At 39.7% G+C, this 13,155-nt stretch overlaps 1 protein-coding gene across 1 annotated transcript in view; it reads left to right on the top strand.

Annotated features, from left to right (window-relative positions):
- Positions 1-3,796: 3,796 nt before the first annotated feature.
- LOC113158610 (sodium/potassium/calcium exchanger 3-like) overlaps positions 3,797-13,155 on the top strand; it is a 107,330-nt gene continuing 97,971 nt past the window's right edge. Inside the window, exon 1 of the mRNA XM_026354643.1 lies at positions 3,797-4,111. Coding sequence (XP_026210428.1) covers positions 3,931-4,111 — 181 coding nt within the window. The 5' untranslated portion in view covers positions 3,797-3,930. The remainder of the gene's footprint in view (positions 4,112-13,155) is intronic.

The raw sequence follows: 13,155 nt of genomic DNA, 5'->3' as shown, positions 1-13,155 counted from the left end.
CAGCTATTGGGGATCATTGTTAGCCTGCCTTCTGGATTCCACCCCCAATCCAATGGGCAGACAGAGCGTTTTAATCAGAAGCTGGAGACCGGCCTCCGTCTTCTGTGCTAGTCGACAAAGGTGGTCTGGGTAGAGTACGCTCACAACTCCTTGCCATCTTCAGTCACAGGGTTGACTCCTTTCCAGGTTCCTCTCAAGGTTTCTGCCTGTTGCCTTCTCAGGGAGTTTTTCTTGCCACCTTCGCCCTCGGCTTGCTCATCAGGGACAATTTGATTATTATGATTCATACACATTCACTGTTCATGTAAACTTCCATAGTTACTTTGGTGGTGTAAAGCTGATTTGTGACAATGTCAACTGTAAAAAGCGCTATACAAATAAAATTGAATTGAATTGAATTGCTAGAGATAACCTTTTGTGCCTTTTTCTAGTTATGCTTTAGTTACTTCCTGCGTATCATTTCGTACAGATAAACGTCGCCTTGTGTATCTTTAAAGACTTGTGTATCTTTAAAGACTCCTCTGTGTGAGCTTCTGCTGCCTCTATTGTGCTTTAGGTGCTTTTAGGTAAAGATCTATCAAAGATGTGTCACCAGTTCTTTTAGTCCCCAGCTCTTCAATATTATTGGTTCAGTGCACACAGAAGTTATCTGTACTATAATTTTTGTTTAATTAATTAATAATTATTGATTGTACTATACTGTACTGTAGAAATGTTTGCTTACAGACATCAGGTCTAAGTTGGTTATAAAACTGACTGGACCGGAGCTAACATTAAACTCCACTACTTAGTTAGTTAGTTACATAAACTTGTTTACTGACCTTTTAGAACATCCCGATAGAAAGGTTTGTACGTCTGAATGGACCTCTGCTGAAAACTTGCTTCATGAAACTAGTGAGCCTCTAGTTCAGACTCCAGCCGACCTCGGCATAACAGCATAATGAACTCTCTGTTACCATGGCTACAAGTAGGACGCTGTGACATGACCTCCATTACATCAGTATCTGCGCTTATGCGAAGAGGTGTGATGATCACATCTCATTTGCATACTAAGCGACACACTCCGAAAACTCTGCCAGAGAGCCTAAAAAAACACATTTGGAGGCATTCTTGGGACATCCAGGTCAAATATTCTTTAGCCTGAACAGCATATTAGGTGAGCTTTGAATAAAATAAGTCTGGGTCTTCACTCAGTCTGATCTCGAATCATGGTTCAAACAAAAGAGATTTGTTCATGTGTAAGAACCTTATCCCATCTGTGAAACATGGTGGTGGCAGTATCATGATTTTGGCCTACTTTGTTGTCTTTGGACCAGGACGACCGGAGGATGATGGATTTAATGACATTTTTTTTTTTAGATTAAAAGTTACCACAGAATGAATAGGTTTGGAAATTTGCTAACTTTACTTCTTATACTTAATATACTCATTAGGCTGACATGTGAACATATATGAAATGTTTCATTAATTATGGGTTCAGATATTCATGTCTACAGCTTTGGTTTATGATCATCATTAGTTTACCTGTAAAACTAATGAGGCTCCTATTAGCCTCAGCTGCAGCTGCACTGCCATATCTATTTGCAGCATAGATACAGTGCCACCATTTAACAATTGTTCCCAATACAAATGATGGTCCCACTGAGTGCAAACTAGGTTGGATGGTAGCCATGCTTGGCAACTGTGTCACCAGCAAAGGATGTCTACACATTTGTTAGCTTTTATCGATATTGTTTAAATAATGCTCTTGAACTGGGTGTTCTAATTCTTTCTAAGTGAAGCAACAATGTTGCAGTCAGTTACGGTGGAACAGTGTGTCTCACATTAATGAATTTCAAACATATCTAATAAATCATCCATGAGAAAAAAAATCCTTTATAGTGTTCCAACCAAATCCCTAATGATCAAAAGAGGTGAGGAGCAGGTTCAATGGTTCACACAGAAAGGAACAAACATGGAATCCTGGAATGATTTACAGGACAATGCCTGAACTAATAACACATCAAAGGCAGAGGTAACATCACACAACAAACGCAGTGTGTATACAGGGAGGACAGGAAAGAGAGAGGCAATGACAGCAAGTGTAGCAAAAAGGAGGTTGTTGCTCATCTGAAGACTAAAGACTAAAGACTTCGGATTTAAGGACCTAAATAATGAGTAAATCTTTACACTACTTTACTGATATCATTTGTAAAGCCTAGATGGATGGATGGGAGTGCACATTCATAGCACTTTCTTTTGCCAATATCCTACATACAGTCGACCCCCCAAATTCAAGGCTGTTGCGTGAATATCTTCCAGAGCACTCAGCAAAACACAACAGATACCTACAAGTGGTAAACTGTAGGTATTTGTATAATTTGTATATATTTTTGGCATTCATGGTAGTCCGAGTCATGTCATGTTTATATTTTACAGTGTTTTGTCCAGAGACACTTAGACTGCAGCCAGTAGGAGACAAGCTGTGAACTGCTGCCCCCAACATGTAGTTTTTAAAGTTGATATCAAAAACAGCCTGTAACTCTGGAGATTTTAGCCAAAGGGTGGAGGGTAAAAATCCCTGTCTGCCTCCTAATCCTGCTCACTCGATATGTCACTGTCATTGTCTGGAATGGTGGCTGTCAGATGCTGTTGCTCAGCATGAGGATTACATCCAATCCGGCACGAAGTAAGTGTGTGTACAGTGTGTGCGTGTGTGTGTGTGTGTGTGTGTGTGTGTGTGCAAGCGTGGGCCAAGAGGCTATAATCTGGGAGTTAATTCACTCTATCTCTCATATGGAAATATGGGTATTCAGTTTCTTTTCTGCCATTGCATCATGACACACCTCAGTGGGAGGAGGTGAGTGATTTCTGCAAACACTTAGGACATAGAGACAAGAGGACACGATGTCCTCCACAGTACTGTGACAGCTAAATGTCAAGGGACAATCTCAAATACCTGACGATGGACTTTTTCCTTTCATATAACTGTCCAGTTTTCAGCTAGAGTATCTTGGTGTGTGCGTGTGTGTGTGTGCATGCTACAGGGCTGACATGTCTGATTCTTTTTAATAGTCGTGCTCATGGCTGCCCGCTCCAACACAGTTTGCTGCACTTCAAGTTCACTTCATTTCACTTCACTGACATTAAAGTAGCAATCGAGAGGCCCTCCTTCGTGTTTCTGTCCCCCTCACCCCCTACTCTGCAGCTGCAGCATTCAAGCCTGGGCTTAGCACACATGCCACGGAGCTCCAGCGCTTCTTCCTCAATGTCCAGCAAGAGAAGCAACCCTCTTGTCCCCGGTGTTTTAGCCAGCCCTTCCCGTGACTGCAGCCACAAACGGTGGAGGCGCTTATCGCCAACATCTTCATAGAAGCTCAGCGTCAAGTTTACTAGATTAAACAAAGACCAGGAAACGGGAACTTCAAAGTAAAAGAAAAAGGAGCCCCAACGTTGGGCATTTGTATTAAAAATATATACCCCACGAGGGACTTTTTTATACCAACCTTTATTCTGGTTAATTAATTGATTGATATTTCTTTTCCTTTCGGCTGTTTGAACCTGCCTCCATTTATAACCCTATCCTCAGCATCCTCTTCTCTCACACTACCTAACTTCACAATTTATCAAGACATTATGTGAGGCGAGTTAGGCAATTGAGTGTCTATTTCAAAACGAGAAGAGGGTAAATGTTAAAATCCTAGTATTAGCTATAGCTACTCATCTCTCGCGACCATTGAGTTTTATTTTGAAACGACAAAACGGATGTGTCAGCCCTGTGTACTGTGGCTAGCTTGACCAGCCCATCGACAAACCACATATCTTCTCCCGTCGAGGAAGTTCAGCGTCCATCCAGCACCTCTTTCAGCCTCGTCCTCCTCGCCTCACTTCCTCGTACCATTGCGCCACCACCGGGGCTTCCGCCGGAACGCTCGCCTGGAGAAGAGCGCTATGACCCGCGTGGTGGTCGACGGGATGGCGGACACAGCCGTCGGAGTAGGACTGATGCTCAACCGGCGGAGGAGCAAAGCCCGGCGGAGGAAGAGGAAGGAGTTGTTCGCCGTCCAGGTGTGCTTCGCGGGGGCGCTGCTGGGGCTCGTCGTCGGGCTCCGGTCCGTGGCACAGAAAGCAGGTGAGGAGCAGCAGAAATGATTCTGATGAGTTTCACTGTCACTGACACGTTTGGTGGGAGAAGCTGACAACGTGAATGTGGAGTTTGTGGCAGCAGGAACAAGACGTTCTTTAGAGAGAGAAGCTTGCAGCAGCTGCAGCACATTTCCATCGGGTTTCCTTTCCAAATGTATTCAAAATCAGAATAATCAATAAGGCTGCATGTTGATGACAGATAATAGAAGAGCATATGCTAAGAGCTCGGCAGTGGATGATACAGTAGGTACCAGTTAAAACACTAAGTACAGTAAGAGGATGCTAGTGACAAGGGGACCCAGACAACACCTGGACTGGTTTTCCTACTGTACATCTACTGTGAACAACATGTACCTGAGTGTCAGCAGGCTGCTGCAGACTACTCTACATATTATGTAAACTCCCCACTGATCAGATTGTCAAAACACTGTGTGGATCCCAGTAGGATTAGCAGATCTGAATTAGGATCCAGTGTCAGTGGATCACTGTAAAGAAGAAAACAACAACACGCCTTCTCTTAGCTCAGCATCTGTAACTAATAATCCCCTGGAAATGGAAGCAGTGACTGTGCTGCTTGGCGTAGCTTGAATTACTTAACAGTTTTTTTTTTTGTTTTTTTTTTACCGTTTCCTGTTAGCTGTTAGAGCAGAGGACACCAGAGAAGCTGGATATGAAGTGTTACCCGTCTCTCTCTTTTTTCAGTGAAAACTGATGATGTGATACAAATTTACACGCTTATCACTGCCAGCTGGGATTGTCACAATCACTGGCGTATTCACTGTAGTATCAGCAATATTATAGTATCCATTTTAAGGATAAAAACTGAACTGTGTGGATTTTATTGTACAGTCCTGCACAGATTTATTTTTTGTGGGATGACGTTTTTGGGGGCAATGCAGAAAAGATGTGAAACGATAAGAGAAGCATTATGAGTTCACTCCTTCTCCTGAACGTCATTTCCAAAGTCTGGTAACAGAGCAAGACATTTTAATCTGAATTATTTTAGAATATGGACCCTGTTACATGTAATGTTCCATAAGTAAGCATTTCTGCATATCGCCTTTTGTGATATGTTTGTAAAGACTTTCATCCACTGTCTGGATAACACAGTTTAATAATAACATAAAATGAAGAATTTTGTTCTGAATTTGGTCTTGCAAATAAAAATACATATTTGAAAAATTTTAGTGTCAAATATGATAAGAAGTTTGGTTGAATTAAAGGAAACAGTAGGTTGCATGAATTTGACTTGACTTTAATTAATATTATTTTGTTAACAAGTCTCACAAAATGTAATTATGTCAGTAATACATCAGTTATAAGCAAATCCATTAAGTAAGCTTGACTTAAACTATTTAACAACAGTGACATAATGTAGTAATTTCAAATTAGTTTTTTGAAACCTATATAAAAATTAAATAAAATGAATTAGAGCCAAGGTTTTATTTAAAGTTTTATTTTTTTAAGTGTTCCAATTGTAAAAAGTAGTTTTTCAGAGAAGAATTTTGTTCAAATTTCTTTATTATTATTCAATAAAAAAATTTAAGTTATGAAGCTAAATTGCTAAAATTTCTCAAATGTGAGGATTTGTAAATGGAATATCTTTGGATTTAGGCCTGTTGGTTAGATAAACAAGTGTGAAGTTGTCTAATTGGACTCTTGGATTTTCATAATGAAATTTTCATAATGAGATGTCCAAATTGTTCCAGTCTTTTCTTAATACATAATCGAATGTGTGAGAAACATATAAAGGTTACAATAAGTGACATTTTCCAATGTTTTGATGGTACAGCAGATTATCAGGAATTGGTCAAGGCTAAAATTTAATTCTAAACATTGGATGCAGTAGTTTGACAAAAAAAACAAAATCCTAACTCATCATGTACATACTAGTTTTATTTTGATGGAGTCACTGGTGTTCATTTGATTTAGTTTGTCAGGCCATGTGCTGCTTGTGCTAGTAAGTGGATGTTGATTTCTTGCTTTGATTTTTGAGCTGTCCTTCAGGGGAGTGTAAAATGTAACCATGACTTAATGAGCAGAGACAGTTTTACATTCCTTATGTTGTCTGGATATTAGTCCAAAAACCCCAAATATTGAGATTTTTGTCCAGTTTTCATACAGAGACAGGGAAGATAATCACAAAATGTTAGAAAATTGACTCAGTAATTGAATAATTATTAAAAATGTGATTTAACTCATTAATTGTCTGAAGGTAAAAATTCCTCTCACAACAAGCCATACTTGACTTCTTCAGATTTCACTTCAGATCTTGTTATGACTGACCTACAGTACAAAACCCAAGAGATGTAGCTTACAATGATTTAAAATGAATGTGCAAGTTCTTAATTTGGAAAAACTAAACACGTGGACAAAATTGTTGCTACCCCTCTGTTAATGAAAGAAAAAATCACAAAGGTCACTGAAATAACTTGAAACTGACAAAAGTAAAATTAACTAAAAATTAACTAATGAAAATCAGACATAGCTTTTGAATTGTGGCTCAACATATTAATTTTAAAAAACAAACTAATGAAACAGGCCTGGACAAAAATGATGCTACCCTTAACTTAATATTTTGTTGCACAACCTTTTGAAGCAATTACTGCAATCAACCAGGTACTGCACCGGGTATTTTGACCCACTCCTCGTGAGCAAACTGCTCCACTTGTCTCAGGTTTGAAGGGTGCCTTCTCCAGATGACATGTTTCAGCTCTTTCCACAGATGTCCAATGTGATTTAGATCAGGCTCAGAATAGTCCAGTGATTTGTTCTTATTCATTCTTGGGTATTTTTTGTTGTTTTTTGGATTATTATCCTGTTGGAGGACTATGACCTGTGACTGAGACCAAGCTTTCTGAAGCTAGGAAGCACATTTCACTCCAGAATGCCTTGATAGTCTTGAGATAGTATTGTTCCCTGCACAGATTTTAGAAAACCTGTGCCGGATGCATCAAAGCAGCTCCAGAACATAACCAAGCCTCCTACGTGTTTCACAGTAGGTACAGTGTACTTTTCTTTGTATGCTTCATTTTTGTTTGTGAACATAGAGCTGATGTCACTTGCCAAAAAATTACAGTTTTGTCTCATCTGTCCAAAAGACATTCCCCCAGAAGCTTTGTGGTTTGTCAATATGCATTTTCAGTTTTTTCTTTTTTACAATTTGCTTTTATCAGTGGAGTCCTCCTCTGTCATCTTCTATTAAGTCCACTTTGGCTTAAACAGATTAAACTGATGGTGTGTTCTGACACCGGTATACCTTGACCTTGAATTTGACCTGAATCTCTATGGAAGTTGTTCTGGGTTCTTTAGTTACCATTTGTATTTTCTGTTTCCTCGATTTGTCATTCAATTCAATTTATTGTATAACGCTTTTTACAATTGACATTGTCACAAAGCAGCTTTACACAACCAAAGTAACTATGGACGTTTACATGACCAGTGAATGTGTATGAATTATAATAATCAGATTGTCCCTGATGAGCAAGCCGAGGGCGACAGTGGCAAGCAAAAACTCCCTGAGAAGGCAACAGGAAGAAACCTTGAGAGGAACCAGACTAAACAGGGAACCCATCCTCATATGGGTATGTGTTATGTGTTAGGCAGCAGGCAGTTCAGTATACCAGTTAATGTCTTTAAGTTAATGTGGAGTCCAGTTAGTTATTGGAGGCTCTGCTAGAATTCCAGTCCTGGACTATCGAGCGTTGTGTCGAGACCTCAGAGGAACAGCTGCTGACGTCAGCCGAGGCCAGGACCGTCGTCATGGTAGCGTGGAGCCAACCACAACTGTAGTCGCAGGAACATCAAGCTGTTTGGAGATGGTCTTACAGCCATGTTCGACATGTTCGTCTTTCTAATTTTTCTCCTGAGACAACTCTCTCCTTCGTTTTCTGTGGTCCATGTTGAATGTGGTATTCACCATGAACAGCACAGAGACCATTTTTCACCCTTTAAATAGTCAGACTGACGGATTACAAGAAACCTGTGAAGCTAATTCACAATCAGAATCAGAAACATTTTATTGCCTGGTGCATTAAAGGGCATTTTATAGCACTAGGAATTTGTTCTCATGTTAGGTGCAGACATAAGAGAAGAGAAGAAGAAAAGAAAAGAGGGACATACAGAGTCAGAAGGCACAATATAATTATGAGATAGTTACAGGACACACGTTAGTTCAACATGTCCCTATGGTCAAATCATTTTACACCTTGTAGCAGCTGGTTACTGTAGTGGTAAGATCACTGTCTTCCATGTGGAAGACTGGGGTTTAATCCCAGCTGTGGCCTACCTCCAAAAGTGGTCCTTAGGCAAGACCTCTTCGCGCTTACCCTGTCTACCCTTGTAAGTTGCTTTGGATAAAAGCATTTGCTAAATGATTAAATCAAAATCTTTTCTAGGGGTTTCATTAGTTTATTTTTTGAAACAGTTCTATTGAACCCCAACTCAAAAGCTATATCTGATTTTCATGAGTTAATATTTAGTACATTTTTATTAATTATTACTTTTGTCAGTTTCAAGTTTTTTCAGTGACTTTTGTGGGTTTTTCTGTCTTTAACAGAGGGGCACCTACAATTCTGTCCGTGTGTGTCGATCGCGAATATTTGACATTGTCTCTTTTGTGAGAAACACTCTTACCTGGGAGACCAGGACGTCCTGTTATGTCTTTAATAGTAGGCTTTGGGCTGTGCTAAAATTTTCAAGGACACACACAAACACAGACACACACACACACAAACATGTTAATGTACGTGTACCCTATGTCTGGTGGCTCTCCAGACCAACACGTGGATTTGCACAACACCTCCTCTCCCCGGTTCCTCATGTCCCCCATTTGTCCTTATTTTCAGCACCATCCTTTTAACCTCATCCATCCATCTGTCCACATATCACCTCCTGAAAATACAAGGCAAAAGCTACAGTGGGAGGGCAGATTACCCAGATGAGCAAACACATTTTGCTCTTGATGTATCAGTCCCTGCATCATCCAAACTTGTGACATAAGACACATGTACCAGCCACACGATTGCTTTACTGAAGCCATGATTGGCTGTATGACATATCTGATACACAGCATCAGTCTCCAGATGATCTCATTAGTGAAAGCTCTCCTGTAGGTCCCCCTGTCTTTGCATGCTAACAGAGGACGGGAGGGGAGAGTGGAGGTAGACAGACGGAGCACTTTGCACTGACAAAGCCTCAGGACTTGGAGCTAAATTAGACAAAAAGGAAAAGAGACAAGAGTGGAGGGAAAAGAGGAGGAGGAACATGGAAGCAGTCTCAAAAAAAAGTTGGAGTAAGTGAGGACAGCAGTGGCAATGGAGGAGGAGGGGGAGATGGAGATGGGAAGGTAGGCGGAAGGAGATAAAAGGTGATGAAGGCGGTGATTGTCCGTGTTGAGTGTGGATGTAAAATTTGTATGAGACAGGTTAAGTGTAAAGTAGTCGGTAGTAAGTCCTATTTCTCTCTCTTTTTTTAAAATTCAGACTAATTTTTAGCATTTACATTTAGCATTTATGCATGTGACAGGTGTTTTATGTAAAGAAACCTTTAATGTACACTAGCTGAAAACATAAAATAGCTTTAACTTTACAATTTAAAAGCAAAAAAGTCTAATTTTAGACTTTTTTCAGAGCAAGGTATAAAAAAAACCCCATAATTTGATTGATTACTTGACTTGATCTGTACATCACTATCTGTCCTCAGGCTTCTGAAACAAACAAGAAAAAAATCATTTAATGGCAAAAAATGGATGAAAGAGCAACAGAGGCAGACAGGAAATAGATGTTTTTCCCTAAGAACAGAGCAGCAGGTAGATTTGCACAGTAATCAGGACGATTTAGTAGAATTTAAACACACCGATAATGGGGATTCACTGATTAATCAACCATTTATTGGTATTGGCTTATATTCGCCTTGTTGACTGACATCGGCCCATCTGCAAATAAGAAGGCATTCCCTGCAAAAAATATGGCCAGTGGGTCCATGCTTTTGTCCTTTTGTGGCCTTCTGAAGCCGATATTTTCACACAACGGGTCTACAGTGTTTCCCATTAATTACCTAGACTGTGGCAGCCATAGTTTAGTTGAATGTTTTCCATACAAATTTAAATACGGACAGACACAAAAAACATGCTAAGCTAAACTGAAGCCGAATTTGATTAACCAGGCAGCCATTAGAATCACAGAGCTCATCATTGACATCATTACTCTTAAGAGCTTCTTCACTCTCCTAGTTTTATATTTTTTTTCATCTTCTATTCTCATAACGACAGGCAAATTTAGACATTTCTCACAAATAGATTACAGCTTCTTCATTGCAGTGACTTTAATTTGTGAATGACAGCTTCATTAATTACCTGGTTCCACAGCTGTGGAAGAATATATTGTTTTGTAGAACGGCAGCGAACATTTTTCATTTAGACAAATGTAAAGTGTGGAACAACAGCAAAGTGAACTGTTGCAGCTTACACTGTGTTCTGTTAACATCAAACAGGAAGTGATGTATAGGGTGAGACTGTTCATAGTGAGATCAGCAGTATTTTACATATGTAAATTACATGTGTGGTTATTATTTTGAGAAGTGTAGAGTTGTATTTTCCTCTATTTCAAGAGGAGACGCTGTAGTGTCCTAATGTCATGAAGCTAGACAGACTCCTTAAAGCTGCAGGAATAGATTTTGATCATTTGAAAGCTTGTCTCTGAATGCACCATGAAAACTAAACACAGGCAGTAAAATAGAGAAAATACGGAATGTGTTAGTTTAATATAAAACTGCAGTACCTGTGGAAGAACATTTACACAAGTAAAATGCAGACAACTACTAAATACTTGTCTAGTCTTCAGGTTTGCTATTAACTGTCTGCTGAGATGAGGCCTTCACTGAACATCTAAGATGTCCATGCAAGATACATAACCTTAAACTGAGACTTCAAAATCAAAGTAAATTAAATAGTGTATCAATAAATGCAACTTAAAGTGCCTTGTGCACTTTTTTTAAGCTTATGTTTTATTGTTCTCATATGCAGTGTGCTTGCATATGATTGGTTTTAAGCTTCCCTCTGCTTTCATTGTATTAAGAAAAACCCCTTCTGATGATATCATCAGGAGATGTTTTTCAATTCAGGGGATGTTGCCTGGAGTCCTTCTGGCGCAGGAGGTTGACAACACAATGTGTATTGTATGAGCAACCCGGTGACATAATCTAAACTGAAAAGCTCCTCCAGATGACATCATCCCGAAGAGTTTTTGAGCTAGAAGCAAAGACATGCTGCAATATCTGAAATGCAGAGTGAGATTTTTACATATACACATACTCCTCAAACTATACTACTCACAGAAAGTGAGTTAGAAACCTTTCAATAAATTCTCAATTATGACATTTCTCTCAGAAAGGTAAAGAAATGACATTGGCAGAATCTACTAAAAACATTTCTACTGTTCTCCAAAAATGTTAGAACAAAGAGCCATAATAAAGATTCTCAGTCGTCCAGGTGAAGTTATCTGGAAATTGAGTCATGGCAACTGGACTTCCTTCTTGTTGGTTGAAATGTTTCATTACTCATCCAAGTAGCTTCTTCATTCTGAAGATAGTTGGTTGGAGACCACAAATTTATGTACACAGTCCACCTGTCACCTAACCATTTGAAGTGCAGAGGCAATGAAAAAATACATATCGGTTGTGAATAAACTTTTTTTGACACTGTTAATCCAGCAAAATATGGAGTCTTTGGAAGACATGTGTTAACTGTTGGGGTAAAGGATAGAAAAAATGTGTGGACGAATGGGAAAGTCTTAACGTATTTGCAAGATGGATTTTTGCTCTGCTGGGAATGTGATAATAAAGATCAAGTAGATCCCCGTTTCATTAAAAGTGTCTTGAGAAATTGAGAAAAAATGTAAATCTACTCTGAACACAAGCAAAATTATAATTGGAATTCAGAACTCACTGACAAGAAAATGAGAAAAGGTTATAAATCTCAGCATGTATGCTGGGTTCAATACCAAGCCTTGATTAAGTCTCCAAAGTTGCACTAACAACATCAAAGTGCTACATTTAGAGATTCTCTGAGCTTTTTTGACCCTCACCAACAGAGACACCTCCTGAAACACTGTGTTTTCTCTCTACTTCAAGCTCTGTAGCTCTCACAGCTCCACTGTCGTCCACATACACTAATGCACACAGGGCTGTGTCTAATTCAGCTGCATCTGGGTCAGCGTGTGTAAAGAGAAAGCAACAGTCCCTCAGTCAGAGACAGACGCAAACAACCCCTCTTTTCCTTTTTCCCTCCATCCATTTCTCCCCTCTCTGTCAGACTCTCTCTCTCAATCATCGCCCCCTCCATCTAGCTGTCACTACTGCTCTCATCTTGTCCCTCTCTCCCTCTATTTCAGTAGCACTCAGCTCATCATTTCAGCACATCATCCTGTAGTTGGAACCCTTGTGCCCTTTGTAGAGCCCCAGCCGTGCAGCAGCTACGCTTCCCTTCTCTCCTCTATTCTCCCTTGCTCGCTCTCTACACTATCACCTGCAGACAGTCTTTAAAAACCTGTGTGCTTTTGAAAGAGCTTAAATACAATGAGAGCTTGGGCATCTTTGTTTGTCCAACCAACACCAGAGCAATGAGTTATTGATCCTGCTTCATAAAGATGCAGCAGTAAAATGATGGTTCTTGTTGTAGTGTTCCTTGTAGACATAACAGTAGTCAGCTTTATCTAAAGCACCCTGTAAAGGAAATAGATGTTTACTCCAACATGCAGAACGAATCGGTGCAAGAAATTCCTGTGTTCAGATTGAACACAAATCTGAACACAGGAATACAGTTGACAGAATATTTGATTTGAGCAGAACTTTCAGTGTTCTGTAAGTAATAACAGGACATCAGCATCCTGTATCTCTATCAGAACGATCATTCATTGTCACTGCAGCTTCACTGTGTGAAGTAAAAATAAAAATTTGAGAGAAAACTGAGACAGTGATTCTGTCCTTTTTGGAGTCACTTCACTCCTATTAGTAACATAGGGTTGCTGTGCT

Source organism: Anabas testudineus, chromosome 15 (assembly GCF_900324465.2).
Source record: "Anabas testudineus chromosome 15, fAnaTes1.2, whole genome shotgun sequence".
Classification (NCBI taxonomy): Eukaryota; Metazoa; Chordata; class Actinopteri; order Anabantiformes; family Anabantidae; genus Anabas; species Anabas testudineus.
This window is presented reverse-complemented; position numbering and strand designations above follow the sequence as displayed.